General features: G+C 59.7%; 3 protein-coding genes across 4 annotated transcripts; 2 read left to right on the top strand and 1 right to left on the bottom strand.

The window, feature by feature from the left end:
* Positions 1-1,254: 1,254 nt before the first annotated feature.
* Positions 1,255-5,827, top strand: PARP3 (poly(ADP-ribose) polymerase family member 3). The gene is made up of 11 exons (XM_071549730.1): positions 1,255-1,344; positions 1,920-2,152; positions 2,345-2,470; positions 2,886-3,077; positions 3,437-3,572; positions 3,823-4,049; positions 4,206-4,361; positions 4,509-4,586; positions 4,837-5,014; positions 5,228-5,374; positions 5,490-5,827. Exons 2-11 carry the CDS (start codon positions 1,970-1,972, stop codon positions 5,657-5,659), a joined length of 1,593 nt encoding a protein of 530 aa, XP_071405831.1. The 5' UTR covers positions 1,255-1,344; positions 1,920-1,969; the 3' UTR covers positions 5,660-5,827.
* A 1,240-nt stretch (positions 5,828-7,067) lies between these two features.
* Positions 7,068-8,401, top strand: LOC139669284 (probable G-protein coupled receptor). Its single transcript, XM_071549729.1, has one exon. The coding sequence runs from the start codon at positions 7,160-7,162 to the stop codon at positions 8,399-8,401; it is 1,242 nt and encodes a 413-aa protein (XP_071405830.1). The 5' UTR covers positions 7,068-7,159.
* A 1,257-nt stretch (positions 8,402-9,658) lies between these two features.
* PCBP4 (poly(rC) binding protein 4) lies at positions 9,659-15,903 on the bottom strand. 2 transcript variants are annotated; one of them, XM_071549727.1, is made up of 13 exons: positions 15,736-15,903; positions 14,161-14,276; positions 13,810-13,833; positions 13,700-13,732; positions 13,324-13,440; positions 13,110-13,238; positions 12,731-12,859; positions 12,405-12,479; positions 12,206-12,250; positions 11,950-12,025; positions 11,497-11,549; positions 10,937-11,106; positions 9,659-10,587 (listed from the first exon to the last, which is right to left on the bottom strand). In XM_071549727.1, exons 2-13 carry the CDS (start codon positions 14,254-14,256, stop codon positions 10,272-10,274), a joined length of 1,263 nt encoding a protein of 420 aa, XP_071405828.1. In that variant the 5' UTR covers positions 14,257-14,276; positions 15,736-15,903; the 3' UTR covers positions 9,659-10,271. The 2 variants fall into 2 exon arrangements, with proteins under 2 accessions (XP_071405828.1, XP_071405829.1); XM_071549728.1 differs by lacking the exon at positions 15,736-15,903 and adding an exon at positions 15,681-15,724.
* Between the last annotated feature and the right edge of the window lie 10 nt (positions 15,904-15,913).

The following is a 15,913-nucleotide window of genomic DNA, read 5'->3' as shown; positions in this document are numbered from 1 at the left end:
CCCAGCGGCCACCGCGCGCCGACTGGAAGCTTCCAGGCGGGCGCACGCGCAGCGGACGGCGCGCCGCGGGGCACGCCGGGAGATGTAGTTCCACACCCCCCGGGCATTGAGGGGTCCCCGGGCCCGGCCCCCCTCACCGGATAGGGATGCTCAGAGCCTGTCCAGTCTGGCCTTGCGCTCTGCCAACGATCGGGGGGCCGCAGCTGCTCTGGGAAACGTGCCAGTGGCTCACCACACTCATCATAAACTGTTCTTCCTCATATCCAGTCTAACCCTGCCCTCTGTCAGTTTAAAGCCGTTACCCCTCATTCTGTCACTCCACACCCCTGCCCAAAGGCCCTCTCCAGCTCTCCTGGAGCCCCTTTAGGCACTGGAAGGGGCTCTAACGTCTCCCTGGAGCCTTCTGTTCTTCAGTCACAACAACCCCAACTCCTCCAGCCTGTCAATAATGGACTGCAGCCCTTCAAAGGAGCACCATAAAACTAAATCACCTTTTCTGCCCCCCAGGGGAGCCCCTGGGGCTGTGCCCCCGCCTGTCCTGCTTGGGCTGATGTGGCCAGGCCTCAGGGTTATAAAGCCACGGAGGGTTTGGCCACAGCAACCTTGTCCTCTCCATGTTCCCAGCATGAGGGGCAGCTCTGCCTTCTGCCCATGACACCCATCCCTGCTGCCCATCCATCCCTGCTGCCCATCCATCCCTGCTGCCCACCCATCCCCTTCTGCCCACACAGCCCCTCCTGCCCTTACAGCCCCTGCCATCCGGGCCCGCAACCCTCACAGCCCAGCTGCAGGCAGGACAAGGCAGCCATGGCTGAGAACTCCTCTGAGCCACATTCCTTTTTTTTCCCCTCCCCGCCTGACCCTCAGCTCTGCCAGTTTGTCAGGGCCCCAATAAAACACATTTAACACTCAGAATGACACTTGGCCTTATTAACTCCTTGAAGACTGTTTTCTTTATCTCATAAAGTGCCTGGAGGGGCAGCCACTGTCAGGGTCACCCCTTGTCCAGGGACTGCTCAGCAGTGCGGGCAGTGCAGACAGTGCAGGCAGTGCAGGCAGTGCAGGCAGTGGGCAGTGCAGACAGTGCAGACAGTGCAGGCAGTGCAGGCAGTGGGCAGTGCAGACAGTGCAGACAGTGCAGGCAGTGCAGGCAGTGGGCAGCGCAGGCAGTGCAGGCAGCCTGCAGGACTGCCACAGGGTGCATGCGCTACCCGGAGGCGTGACAGCTGTTTCCGCTGTCATCCCTGCCTGCTGCCTCAGGATAAAGTTTCTCCTCTGGCTGCCCGACCAGCCCAAAGGCTGTCAGAGGCTCCTCAGCAGGCAGCTCTGGGCAGCAAGGAGCAGGTAGGACGCGGCTGCTTCTCGCTCTCTGCCCCCTTTGCTGCCCTCACCACCACCTCTATGGGTGGGACCAGGGGGCAAAGGAGGCACCCCCCCCGCCCTGCCATGCCCAAATCAAAGCACTTCACTGGGGTTGGGAGGGACTAGAAGGCATTGCATGTTTGAGGGGGAGGCATTGCATGCTTTCCTCTCCTACACGGCCCTGGGACACAGAGCTGAGGACACACTCCTGTGGGCTGGGGGTCCCTGATGAGGGGAGGTGGGGGCCGGCAGGGCTTTCCTGGCTCTTCTGACAGGAGTTTTCCGCACAAGAAGCTGTGCTGCTTCTGTGCTTCTCCTCGGCTCTGCGTCAATGGTCTGTTTGCACTCTGGGGTCACCTGGGGGCTGAATGGTGCTGAGGGGCTCTGTCCTCCACCCCAAACAAGGGTGAGACAAGGCTGAGACATTTGTGGGCAGAGGTCCCATCCCCTCCTCCAGCCTGGCTGTGAGCTGGAGGCGTAGGGAAAGCAAGGTATAACCCAGCTGGACCTTCCCGGAAGGGCTTGGCATCTCTCACCTCCTGCTCTGCCCTCCCAAGGACTTTGCTGGGGGATTAAGGCTGCGCTGACCCCGAGGGGTGGCTCAGTCATGGCTTCCAAGCGCCACGCATCCTCCTTGAAGCAGACAGATGGCAGGGAAAAGAAAGCGAAAGGGGAAGAGGAGGATGACACCTGGAGCTCCACCTTGGCAGCCCTGAAAACTGCCCCCAAGGAGAAGCCCCCTGCCACCATCGATGGGCCATGCCCTCTGAGCACAGCACCAGGTGCCCAGGTGAGACTGTGGCTGAGGTACTCAGAGGGGCTGGAATGGGGGAACATGGGCAGGATTGGGAGTCCCTGCTGACACATAGGCAGCCCAAATTTTCCAGGCAGACTCCCCTATGTTCCAGCTGGGACATTTCTGCACCCTCTCCATCCGCAAATGCTGTTCAGGTGCCAGCCCAGGCCATGCCACTCACTGTAGGTTTACGAGGACTACAACTGCACCTTGAACCAGACCAACATCAGTGCCAACAACAACAAGTTCTACATCATCCAGCTCCTCAAGCATGATGGTGCCTACAGTGTCTGGAGCCGCTGGGGCCGCGTGGTGAGTCCACCCTTGCACCTGTCATCCCCCCCATGAGAGGTGTCCCCACCCTGCCTTCAGACCCCAAAAAGCTGAGGATGAACTGGATGGCTCCCATCCCTTTTTCCTGGTCCCAGAGCAAGCAACCAAGTGCCCTGCTATAGCTGTTTGCTGGGGGGGCTTCAAGGACTTTCCTCCACAGAGCATAGTCAAGCCTGGCTTGGGCAGTGACACCTGTCACTGGAGTGAATGTGAATGTGTCACTACAGGAAGGAGTCCTGAGGTGTCTTCCCAAGCTGGTGGCTCAGCATATTCCTTCTCACTGGCCCCCAGCCCTGCCATTGCAGCCCTCCGTGAACCCTGCCTGCTCCCTCCAGCATGGGGCTGGTGGAGCAGGGGTGCAGGGTAGGTCCTGACCACTGATGTCCACGGCCAGGGGGAGGTGGGCCAGTCCAAGCTCATGCCTTGCACATCCCTGGAGGCTGCCAAGAAGGACTTTGAGAAGAAGTTTCGAGAGAAGACCAAGAACAGCTGGGCCTCAAAGGAAAACTTCGTTGCCCAGCCAGGGAAGTACACCCTCATCGAGGTGCAGCCAGGGGCTGGGCAGGAGGTGGAAGTTGCCCTCAGGGTGAGTACACCAGGCAGCTGGGGTGTCACCACAGTGAGGTAGTCCTCATATCCCACTCCTGGCCTACTGGAGGCTGGGACATCCAAGAGGGTCACCAGAAAGGGGTGGGTTTTCAGGGTGGTCTGACTGCATGCTGAAACAGGCTACAGGCAGAGATTTGGGGCTAATGAGTTGAAATGGAGTGGGAAGGCATCCTGAATGAGAACCGTGGGCTTCTGGGTGGCATCAGTCATGAAAAACGGAGGGAGCACCTGCCCATCACTATGCCACCCAGAGGCCAGGCCCTCACCATTAGGCAGCCCAGATGCTACGCTCCTGCAGCCTCTCACAGGCTCACAGGTGATGTTGGCGATCTGCAGGTGGATGGCGTAGATGAGGACAAGGTCTGCAAGCAGCGGGTGCTGCCCTGCACCTTGGACAAAGACACACAGGACCTGGTGTCCCTCATCTTCAGCAGTGACATGTTCCGGGATGCCATGCAGACCATGAATATTGGTAGGAGGTGATGTGTGGCATGGTCTGGCTCTGGGGGCTGTAGCTGGGGGGAACAAATGGGGGGGTGAATGGGGCAGAGCTGCTGATGGATTTTAGAGCATCCTCTCTAACATCCCGGGCACCTGGTGGCACTGCAGACACCCTGTGCCAGGTGCCTGCATGTGCCATAGTGATGCTGGTGGTTCTTGGAAGTAGCTGTGAGCAAGCAGGGTGAATGGGTTCACCTGCACCCTCCCCTGACACCCTCCAGATGTGAAGAAGATGCCGCTGGGGAAGCTGAGCAAGCAGCAGATCGCGAGGGGCTTTGAGGCACTGGAGGAGCTGGAGGCAGTGCTGCAGGAGCAGCCCCCCCAGGCCGCTCACCTGGAGGAGCTCTCCTCCCGCTTCTACACCATTATCCCCCACAACTTTGGCCGGGCACGGCCACCCCCCATCAACTCCTCTGACCTGCTGCGTGCCAAGAAGGACATGCTGTTGGTGAGATGCCAGGGCATGTGGTGGGTGGCATCCCTTCCCAAGGAGGACTCCTGCCTGTGGCAAAGGGAGCTGCTGGCAGAAGGCTGAGCTTGCCCTGATCCCCAAGCTCAGTGCCCAGCACTGGTGGTGAAGAGGTCTCTGGTCTGTCTCTGCCAGGTGCTGGCCGACATTGAGGTGGCACAGAGCCTGCAGGCACAGAAAGTAAAGGAGGAGGAGGAAGAGCAGAAAGAAGTCCCCCATCCACTGGATCAGGACTATGCCCTGCTCTGCTGCCAGCTCTCCCTACTGGACTCAGCTTCCCGGGAATACCAGGTGCTCCTTGTGCCACAGTGTCCCATAATGGGGACCTGTGCCAGGCCTGTGGCACCCCAAAAGCTCCCCATTGTCCCAGGGGGACCATGGGCATTGCTGGGATGGCTGCCTGCAGTGACATTGCTTTCTTGCTTCCCTCCCTGGTAGCTAATCCAAAACTACGTGACACAGACTGGGCACAACCTCCACATCCTCAACATCTGGCAGGTGGCCCGAGATGGTGAGGTGAGGTGGAGGTGACTTTCCCCATCTTGTAGTGGGGAAGCCCTGGTTGCACCCCAGAATTGTGTTAGGGCTCTGGCCTTCTCCAACCAGGAGTGGCTTCAGCCCAGCTGATCAGGGGGCAAACAGGCACCCGCTCCCCTGCCCCTCTAGCTGGGTACTAGGGTTGGGCTAGGGGGGTGGGTGGCAGACCTCGCCCCCTGGACATCCACATCTCCCACTGTGGACAGCCCTTAGCTCTGCATCTCTCCAGGATGAGCGTTTCAAAGCCCATGACCTCCTGGACCACCGGCGCCTGCTTTGGCATGGCACCAACGTGGCGGTTGTTGCGGCCATCCTGAAGAGTGGGCTGCGCATCATGCCCCACTCAGGCGGGCGTGTGGGCAAGGGCATCTACTTCGCCTCTGAGAACAGCAAATCAGCCTGCTACGGTGAGGATCCTGGAATGGGCAAGGCTGTTTGGGATGCCCACAGGGTCTGTGTGAGCCTGGCCACCTTTGTATACTCCCTGCCAGGCAGCTGTGGGCATGCCAAGCCCCTTTCCTGCATGGCAACTGATTCATGTGTCCCAGCATGACTCAGGCACTAGGAGATGGGACCACCAGGGATGGTACTATCATCTCCATCCTTTTCTCACATGTCAGTGGGCCGCACATCCAAGAATGTTGGCATCATGTTCCTGACGGAGGTGGCCTTGGGCAAGTCCTACCGCATCACCCGTGATGACCCCTCACTGTGTCAGCCTCCTGACGGCTATGACAGTGTCCTGGCCTGTGGTCAGACAGAGCCAGGTGAGCCTGGGGCAGGAGATGTGTGAAGTTTGTGGGGCTGGGGTGGGCAGAGGACAGAGGGGAGAGATGCAAGATCTCGGGCTTGATGTGCTGGTGGGGGTGTCTTCTGGCCCAGACCCTGCACAGGATGAGGAGGTGCTGCTGGATGGCAAGAAAGTGCTGGTGTGCCAGGGCAAACCCATCCCCATGCCTGCCTACAAGGACTCCTTCTTCAGCCAGAGCGAGTATCTCATCTACCAGGAAAGCCAGTGCCGCATCCGCTACCTTGTCCAGCTCCGCTTCTGAGGGTGCCCAGGAACCGTGTGGCTCTGGCTCAGCATCAGCTGGTGATGCCCACCAGCCAAAAGCACAGTGATCTCTGGCCACAGGACTCTCTGGCCACCCTACCTGGGGTTTGGCAAGGGATATGCTGGCATGGGGACAAAGCTTGCTTGGACTGCGAATAAAAGCACTGTGCCTTACCAAATGATGCTCACACTTCCCTGCCCTTGTCAAGGTGCATGTGGTGTAGGGAAGGATGGTGATTCCCTGAAGGGATGGCAGTGGGTGACTCTGGAGGGGCTACAGCACTCAGAGAAGAAATCTGGTGGCTTTGAGAGCCAGCTGCCCTTGTCACTTTAGCAAGGCACATGGCTCATGCCCATCACTGTGGCATCAGAGCTACAGAGGATGAGCATGATCTGCTGCCCTTCCTGGGCATGGAGGAACATTCCTGAGGGTGAGTGCCTGCCCTCCCTCTGGTGCCATGCTTCGTGCCATGCCTGTTGCCCTGCCCCAGCCTGGTGGCCATGCCAAGCCCATTTCCATGCTCATGTGTGCGTTTGGAGCATGTGTTTGAGTCCCCAGGGTGCCAGAGAAGGGCAACTCTTGGCTGTGCTACCCTGATGACCCATGAGCATCCGGTTCACTGGTGGAGAGGAGCTGCTGCAGACCCGCCTGTAGCTCTGGCCCTTGAGCTGTGGTGACCTGGGGGCTGAGCTGTTCTTGTGGAAGGACCAGGCCTGATGCCAGTGGATGGCCATTTGGAGGGAGTGTAGGTCTCGGCGACCCTGGTCCCCCCTTCCTGAGCCCCTGCCGGCTGCTAGGACCCAGCAGCTGTCTCCATAGGACTGCCACGAGTGCAGACAGCGCAGGCAGCGCTGGGAGTGACAGCTGGTGCCATCCGCAGCTGGCAGGCTGCAGGCAAACAGGATGACGAGCGAGCGGGTGACGGGAGCGGGGAAGGGGGAGTGTGGCCTCACACAAGGCCAGCAGCCCCTGTTCTGTTGCGGGAGCGGCACCAGCAAGAGGGACCCTGGTGAGAAGAGGAGCATCACCCACCTCCCCAGGAGAAAAGGTGTGTTCAGTTCCACCCACCCCAGAGTCCCCTGTGGCTGGAGCAAGAGGGCTGGAACAGGCAGATTGTGCTGTCCCTCCTTGGGACATGCTGGTGCTGTTTTGGGGACAGGGGGATGGTGTGCTAGCCTGGCATGGGTGTCTGCAGGTCTGAGCAGTACTGCCTCTGGCCAGGCTGGGGACAGCCTGGGTGTCAGCTTTGGGACAAGTGGGTGCTGTGACCTTACTGCCTACCTCTACTTTCTCCAGCATCTTGGAGGTGTGCTGGTTGACTGTATTTCTCTGTGGCTCTTCTTCATTTTCGTTCTTCTCCTCTACACCCCACTCCCACCCTCAACAGGCAAGGAGAAGATAGTGGCCATGGTTGTGGTGGGATTTCCCTCTGTGGGATGCAGGAGAAGAACCCTTGCTACCCAGGCACTGGAGCTGCTGGCTTAGCCCTTGAGGGGGATGGCGAGCCAAACAGGGTCAAACACCACAGACAGACTAGAACTGCTCTTCGTCCCCGAGTACTCCATTGCCCAGGAGGTGGTGGGCCTCTTCTGCATGATCCTGCTCACCCTCACTGCTCTGCTGTCCAACACTGTGGTGTTGGTTGTCATTCTCAAAACCCCCCTTTTCAGGAAGTTCATCTTCGTCTGCCACCTCTGTGTGGTCAATCTCCTCTCTGCCATTTTCCTCATGCCCCTGGGGATCATATCCAGCTCCTCCTGCTTCAACAGGGTGATCTACAGCATTGCCGAGTGCAAGGCCATGATATTCCTAAATATCTGTTTCATCAGTGCCTCCATTCTCACCATTGCCATCATCAGCGTGGAGCGGTACTACTATATTGTCCACCCCATGAGGTATGAGGTCAAGATGACCATCAGGTTGGCGGTGGCTGGAGTGATCTTCATTTGGGTCAAGTCTGTTCTCATCACTGTCTTGGCACTGGTGGGGTGGCCTCAAGGCAATGGGGCCACCAGTGCCAGCCGCTGCACAGTCTACTGGAGCCCTGGGGCTCACAAGAAGGTTTTTGTCATCCTCTTCAGCATCGCCTGCTTTGTTCTGCCCACCATCATCATCTTTGCTGTCTACTGCCGTGTCTACCGCGTGGCCAGGATTGCATCCCTACAGCAGGCACCCGTGCCAGTGTCAACACAGACAGTGGCACCCAGACACCAATGCAACTCTATCACCAGCCAAATGACCATCATCACTGCCAGGATCTTGCCACTGCCCAAGCTGATCTCAGATCGCTTTTTGGGAAGCAACAAGGCCATCCTCACCTTGGTCCTCATTGTGGGACAGTTCTTGTGCTGCTGGCTTCCCTTCTTTGCTTTCCACTTGCACTTCCCTGTTGCTGTTGGCACTCTGGGTGGTGGGCACGGGGAGATGCTGGTCACCTGGATTGCCTACTCCTCCTTTGCCATCAATCCCTTCTTCTATGGGCTGCTGAACCGCCAGATCCGTGAGGAGTTGGCCCGGCTCCGGCGCAGCTGTCTCAACCGGCCGCTGGGTCAGGAGATTTGTCTCTCTGTCTCAGAGGCTTCTGTCCAGGAAAACTTCCTGCAGTTCCTTCAGAGAGCGACTTGCACACTGGAGACCCACACCAGCTGCATCAGCCTCAGCCCCAGGAACAGGAACAGGCTGGACCAGGCCACAACAGGCTTCCCCATCCCAGGTCAAGTTCCTGAAGAGAGCAGCTGAGAAGCAGGAAGCTCTGTCCCAACGTGCTGGGCAGGAGGCCTGCCAGGGAACCATCAGACTTGCTCAGATGCAGCCTCTTGGATTTGGAGGAGTCCTTGTTCGGTTTTGCCTCTTCTCTGAGTTTATGATTGAAGGTGGTTTCTCTGCCAGGAGAAGGCAGTAGATCTGAGGAAGCCCCGTCTCTCTTCTGCAGGCTGGCTCCACCAGCACAGCCCAGTTGCATGGATGGGCTATTATCAGGATGGTGGATGCCAAGGGTCTCCTGAGCTGGGGCAGGGGGAGGAGGCACCTCCATCTCCATCACCCTGCTGGGACCACTCATGGCCAACAGGGAGGGTAGATGTCCCTTGCACCCTACTCAGGAGCAATGTTCCAGCTAACACTACTAACACCAGTAACAGCAGGGCCATGGGCACTGTTCTGAGCCTGGATGGCAGACATTGAGACCTCCATCCTTGGCTGTTAAACCCAAAACTAATGTCTGTGTGGAGGAGCTCCTGCTCCCTGTGTGATCAGGGGGACACACCCACAGGACTGACTCTGGCCATGTCACTGTTTGTCCTGCTGGCATGGCAGGACACAATGCCCATGACCATGCCTGGCTGTGCCCTCTGTCCCCTCTGCCTGGCAAGGGCCGCCCCTCCTGGGGGGGAGCTAGCTGCCTGAGGGTCTGTGTCAGGCTGTTTATGGACACAGCTGCCCAGCTGAAGCTCAGCCAGTGGCACCACGTGCCAGCTGAACTGGGCTTTTGGCCAGGGGCAGGCTGAGGGGGACGTGGTGACACAGGGTGGCAGGGGGTGGCTGTGTGGGGTGCTCCCAGGCAGCAGCAGCCAGAGGGGATCGGAAGCTGCTGTTCCCCTTTGGTCTCTTTGCTTCTGCAGGGCTTGGGGACCCTTCCATGGGGTCCCCAGTGCCAGAAAGAGGACTGGACCCTTTAGGGGGATGCTGCAGGGGTACATCAACCTCAGACCACCCACAAAGGTCCCAGAAAAGGTGTTGGCACAGTGGGCTGGATATGTCCCTACCCCCGTAATAACTGGGGGCCTGAGGGAGAACTGCCCCATGGCCTCTCAAACTGCCCCATGGCAGGGAAGGGGCTCCAGGAAGACCCCTAGAGATGGGACTGAAGGTCAGCACCCCCTCCCCAGACACAAGGATGCCCCTCCAGCCACCACCTCATGTCCCTAGGAGCTGGGGCTGCCCCCGCCATGGGAGAAGTCTCCACTCAGGGTGGGAAATATTATTATTTTCTTGTAAATTTTATCTTTTTATTAAACCATTGATAAGTTACAAAGGAGGAAAAAATATAGACTTATATATACAGCATTTCCAAGCCAGTAGGGACTGGCTCTTGGATGGGGTTCCTGGGAGGCAATTGCCCCAGGGTGGCATGGGGAGGGTCCCCCACCAGAGCCAGGGGAAGAGGGACTCCTGGAGAGGCCAGGCAGTCCCTCATCCAGTGGCACCTGGCGTTTGGGTGTCAGACAAAGTGTGGGCAGCAGCAGAATGGCAAGGTAGGCAGGGTGAGGAACAGGAGGCAGGGGTCCCACACTGGCACAGGGCACTGGAAGAAGAGACCCTAGGCCGGCAGGGATGGCCCCTCCACCCAATACCAGGACATGTGGTCTCTGCACTGGAAAATCAGGGAGAGGGGTACAATGCTGCTGTGATGGGCAGCAGGCAATGAAGCAGCCCTTTCCTCCAGTGGGCACTGCCACCACGAAGACCCTTCTCTTCCCTGGGGTGGGGGACAAGGAGGTCCACCCTGGGCATAGGGCACCTGGCAGGGGCCATGGGCCAGTGTGGGTGACAGGGAGGTGTCCCTGGTATTGAGTGGCACCCTGGACCCCATGTCCTGGCCCAACAGGGCTCAATAGGGTGAGAATTTCTGCCGGTCAGCTTTCTTGGTGCCATTGGCCGCTGAGATCTTGGTCGTGTAGGTGGCAGTGCCGCCATTGGGACCCGCCACAGAGGACGGGGACAGTGCCAGGAAGGACACCGGCTTCAGGCCGATGAAGTTGGAGAGAGAGATGGCATAGGGGGTGCCCAGGAGGGCTGGAGGGGCCGGGGTGACGGCGGGAAGCGCTGCACCAGAGCCTGGGGCGAGGGGCTGGGAGAAACCCATGCCGAGGTCCATGGAGCCAGGGCCCGGTGGCACCTGGGAGGTAGATTTAGCCGTCTCTAAGCTGGGGAAGCAAATGAGAAAGATGGGATGGTGACTATCATGGTGATAGAATGGGTTTTCTGTCACAACCCGCCTGTCTTAAGGTGCAGGAACCACACATTCCATCCCTTCTGACATACGTTTCCATGGCACATCCTGGGTATCCCAAAGAGCAGGATCAAAACCCGAGGCTGAAACCTTGTGGGTCTCAGATCCTGCACCTACCATCTCAGGACCTCAAAATACCACCTAGCTCATCCTTCCTGTAGATGCTGGGATGGGGGTGTCCCCCAAAAGCTGTTTGGGGGTACTGCGAATGTGCCACCCCTTACTTGGATCCAGCATGTGTCTCCCCCGAGGCTGGCACCTACCAGGCTGTGATGAGGTACTGAGCCAGGGTGATGTTAACAGGGGTCCCTGTGATGGTCACGTGCCGCTCGCTGGAGCCCTCAGTCTGGTTCCCAATCTTGATGTGGGCGCCTGACATCTGCCTGATCTCGCTGATCTTGCTGCCGTGCCGGCCAATGATGCAGCCGATGAGCTACAGGGGCAGGGACCAGGGTGAGCTGGGAGCAGCTGGAGCACCCATGCCAAACAGGGAGCTTCCAGGATCTCACCCAGACACCTGCTACACCTGGGAAAGTTGGGAAAGCTGCGGAGTGCACCAGGAGAGCAGGACACTGCTTTCCTCAGGCAGACTCTGCTTTTTGGTCTCACTCAAGCCCACCTTGCTGGCATTGCTGAGCTGCCATATGCCAAGGCCCTTCCTTGGCATTGGCCAAGCCCTTTCCCCCCTCCTCATGTGTCCCAGTTTCCCTTTCCTTCTGCCCCAGTGGCCCTGCTCCTGAGGTCTGGCAGAGCCTATCTGTGAGGGGCAGTGGGTCCTGGCCCCTGCAAAGTGCCCCTTTGCCATTCCTAGACCAATACATACGTCATTGGGCACCAGGAACTCCTGGGAGCTGCTCTGGGAGCTGGCATCCACACCTGGAGAGAGAGAGACAGGAGTTTTAGCAACTGGGGGATGGATCTCCAGTAGCTCCATGCCTCCTCCCCAGACCCATGACCCAGACAGTCAGCAGTCCTGATGACAAATCTGGAGGATCTCTGGGGAAAGGCGGGGATGATAGGACATAGGCACCAGTCATAATTTGGTGCGAGTGCTCTCATACAGCAGGGTTGGGGGCTACTGGTGGGTGCATGGACACCCAGAAATCAACACCAGGGTTGTTCTGGGGGCAGGTAGCCATGCTGAGGGAATGGGACTGGAGTGGGTGCAGGGGTTGGGGACCCCCTTATCAGGGTCAGGTGTCTGGGTGAGTCAGGAGGGGCACCCCACATCCCCAGTCTTTGGGGGGGTCATGGGAGATGTCCCCTGGCAGCTCACCTGGCATCATGGCAGGTGCATGGCCCAGGGGAGCGAAGGGGAGTGTGTGCCCTGACAGCTGCTGCAACTTCGTCACCTGCCCAGGCAGTGGGAGGAGGAGGAGGAAAAAGGTGTCAGGAGTGATGACAGAGCATCCCCTGTGACCTGCTGGGGCTGGACACTGGCACCAGTGCCTTCCAGGATAGAAGTCCCCAGCAGCACCTGCCTGCAGGCATGGACATAGTGCCCACAGAAACTGCCATAGGGATAGACTCACCTCTGCAGGGGAGACCCCACTGTACTGGCCCTGCATGGAGAAGCCCTGGAGGGAAAAAAAGGGGTAATCAGTTGGGGGCCAGGTGGAGACCATTGTCTCAGCCACCCACCTACAGGGCAGAGAGGCCACCGTGAGCCCACCAGAGTTGCCCCTTACTGGCAGAACCTGCTTCATGCCCCGGGGGCCTGTGGCCTCTTACCTGGTTGGCAGAGAGCAGGATGGTGCCCAGGGAGAGGCCAGGGTGGTAGGGTATGGTGGCCCCCTTTGGAGGTGACTGGAGACAGAAGGAAGGAGGTAGAGGGGATGAGAGATGAGGCTGAATGCCCCTACAGCCCCATGGACTCTCAGCCCCTTAATGCCCCCAGCAAGCTGGGCACAGCCCTCAGCACCACTGAGACAGAGTCCTCCTATGAGCTTCCATGCAGGGGCACCATGGTGTTTGGGTCCAGGTGGGTACAGGAAGCCTTGGGGAGGGGGAGATGGGTAGCCCGTGCCCCTGGGCTGGGAATGGGGCTCAGCAGGTACCTCCAGGATGACGGCACAGATCTGCCTCACGCACTGGATGATGGTGTCTGGCACCCCTGAGACAGTGACAGCCCGTTCGGTGGAGTTGGGCAGCAGGTCACCGGCCACCTGCACCTGTGCTCCCGTGCTCTGGAGGGAACAAAGGGAGATGCTTGTACTCCTCAGCCACTCCCAGCGAGGGCTCAGCACTTCACACCTCCCCGGTCCCCCTCCTGACTCCCAGAGACCACTGCAGGACCTGCAGGGTGATGCTCTCGGCTCCTGCATCACCTGCATCACTTCATACAGCCCCTGTGAGACTGTGGCAGCTCCCATGCTGAGGCCTCTGTGGCCCCTGGGGGAAAATGGGATCCTGCACCCAGAGCACCCTCAGCCTCACCTCCCGGATCTCACGGATCTTAGCTCCTGCTTTGCCAATGAGGGAGCCGCACTGGCTGGCTGGAATGACGAGGCGCAGGGTCACTGGTGCTCTGCCTGCTGCCATCCCATCACTCCCTGCTCCCAGGTCCTGCAAGGGAGGGGGCATGCAGCATCAGACTCCCAGGATCCCACAGGTGTGGGAGCACCTGGCAGGCTGTGGGAGGGCTGCCTACCTCCTCCAGCTTGAAGGCAATCATGGAGACAGCTCGGAAGACAGCATCAGTGGAGCCAGTGATGGTGGTGATGCGCTCGGGGCAGGATCCTTCTGAGATGGTGATGCGTGCACTGCTCTGGGGACAAGTGTCACATCCCGTTAGAGATGTTGCAGACCCTGTACTCCATGACTTCTTCTAGGGATAGCCTCACCAGAGAAGATCAGTGCCTTCAGATCTGAGCTTTCTCCCTCCCACCTGCCCCAGACAGCCTTCTCTGAGGTGGCACTGTGTTGCCTGTGGTTCCACTTGGGATTCAGGGGCCCAGGCATATGGGAGCCACCAGGTGCAGGCAGCACAGGCATCAGGACCTGGCAGTCCCCCAGCATGCCCTTACCTGCTCTCGTATCCTCTTAACAGTCTCTCCTTTCTGCAGGGAGAGGAACAGGGCAGGTGTCAGGTCCAGGGGAGCCTGGGGCTGGCGGTGCCCTGGACCCCAGATCTTACCTTGCCAATGATGCTACCGATCTCCTGAAAAGTCAGAGACAAGAGAGGCCCCATCAGCAAGCAGCTCCCTGCATGCCACATCCCTCCTCTGCCCACAGCCTGGCACACCTGCAACAGGCAGGCCGTGGCCCAGGAACACTGGGACATTGGGTGGCTTAACTGGTGACACTGGGGCATGGGAACCCCTCTGGGACTTAGGATGGGGAAAGAAATCTTTCTGGGAATGCTGTTCCCAGGGAGTATTGGGAGCAGGGGAGGAAAACAGGGCATGGCAAGGAGCTGGAGCTCCAGCATGGCCCCTCACCCCAGGCATTGCTATCCCCCTAGAAGCACTGAGCCCTCTGCCATTACCTTGCCATGCATGAGCATGCGGAGGGTCAGGGTGATGCTGAGCTCTGTCTCCTCAGGGCTGTTGCCCATGCCGCTGACTCCGTCCGGCGATGCCATGACAGGAGGGCGAGCTGAGCCTGCGAGACACAGAGGTCTTCAGAGAGGGGCGAGGCACCAACCAAGCCCCTTCCCCCAAATCTGAAGCTTGAAAATCTTAAGGCTGGGAAATGAGGAAAATGAGGCAGAAGCAACACTGTGCCCTCCTCTGGCAGGGGAGGGTTGCATGGCTCCATGGTACCCCACGGGCACCCTGCACTCCTGCCTGGCACCCCCCAGGAGGGACCCACTGCTATATGTCTGCCAGAGCTGCCTTTAGCCTGTCCTATACAAGTCCAGGGACTGGATGCATTGAGGGGAAGGGGAAAGATGTGGGGAATGTGGCTGTTGGGATGGGGTCAAGCTTGCAGACGCTTACTGGGGTAAGGAGAGCAGAGGTGGCCTGGGTGGTCTTGCAGGATGTGTGTGCCTCTGTCTCCCTCCTCCGCCTCCCTTCCCCCTGCCCATGCACAAAGTGCCAGGGGAAACCAAGGCAAAGCTCCCTGATGAGGATTTCCAGTCCATTATGAACCATGGCATGATGCCCGATGCTGCTGATCCCTGTTTCCCCTCAGAGCACCCCAGGGCCCCTCCAGACCCTGTGCCTGGGGGCGGCCAGGGCCCCTGGGAGGAGGACAATCGCCGTGTGTCCAGGCCCGGGTGGGCGGCTGCGGCACCGCTGGCTCCCGGCAAGCCGGGCCATGCCAAGCGGCTTTGAAACAAAGCACCCGTGTTGGGGCTGGGGCTGTGTGTTCGGACATGGCCGGGCGGGGGCAGCTATTTTAGGTGCTGGCAGGACTCGTCACCGCTATGGCACATCTCCTGCATCAGGGTAACGGGGGGAGGGGGGCAGGTTGGTCCCCTGTGCACCCTCGGGATGATTTGAACGCCCCATCTTCACTTGCCTGTTACCGTGGGCTGGAGAAAAGGGGAAAGACTGAGTAAGGGGAATATTCCCGTTCCTGATGGAGGGGAACCTGAAGTGGGATGGAGAGGAAGGGATATACCCTGTTATAACTCCCTGCCCGCAACATCCGGAGCTGTATGTGGTGCTGGCGAGGGACACGCAGCCTGCAAGGGTCCCCCGTACCCCCGGGTCCGAACGAGAGCAGGGACCAACCGGGGACAAAAGACCCTGCGCGGGAGAGAATGACGAGGCTGGCAGTGGGACGGGGGGAAGCAGCAAGGCCACGGGCGTCCCCCCGCTGCACAGGCAATGCGGGGGGCTCTGCGGGCAGGGGACTGCTCTCCCCCAGGTGAGCAAGGCTGGCAGGGACGCCAAAGGCCCCGGTGATGGGCACAGGCCACCTGCCACGGCTGGCACCTGGACAGCCACGAAGCTGGGCACCGCCCGTCCTTCGGGGCACCTCCCGGTGGCAAAGGGAGGTGCTGGGGGACAGGAGGAAGCCCCCGCCCCATCCCAGAGGGTCGCTCTCTCCACTCACCCTCCCGGCCGCCCCAAGCCCCCCGGCCCTCGCGGGAGGGGGGCCTGGCGGGTACCTTTCCGTGCGCCTCGTCCCTCCGCCGCCGGCCGCCGCGCTCAGTGCCACATTGTCCCCGGCGGCGCCCAGTGACACCCGGGGCAGGAACAATGAGCCGCTTGACAGGCCAGGGCCAGGCTGGCAGCCCCGGCCCCCACCCCGGTCCACGCCGGGGCCCCCCTCGCTCTTCCCCTCTC

The sequence above is a fragment of the Pithys albifrons genome, chromosome 3 (assembly GCF_047495875.1).
Source record: "Pithys albifrons albifrons isolate INPA30051 chromosome 3, PitAlb_v1, whole genome shotgun sequence".
Lineage (NCBI taxonomy): Eukaryota > Metazoa > Chordata > Aves > Passeriformes > Thamnophilidae > Pithys > Pithys albifrons.
The sequence above is the reverse complement of the archived record's forward strand: the minus strand, read 5'-3'. Positions and strand labels throughout refer to the sequence as shown.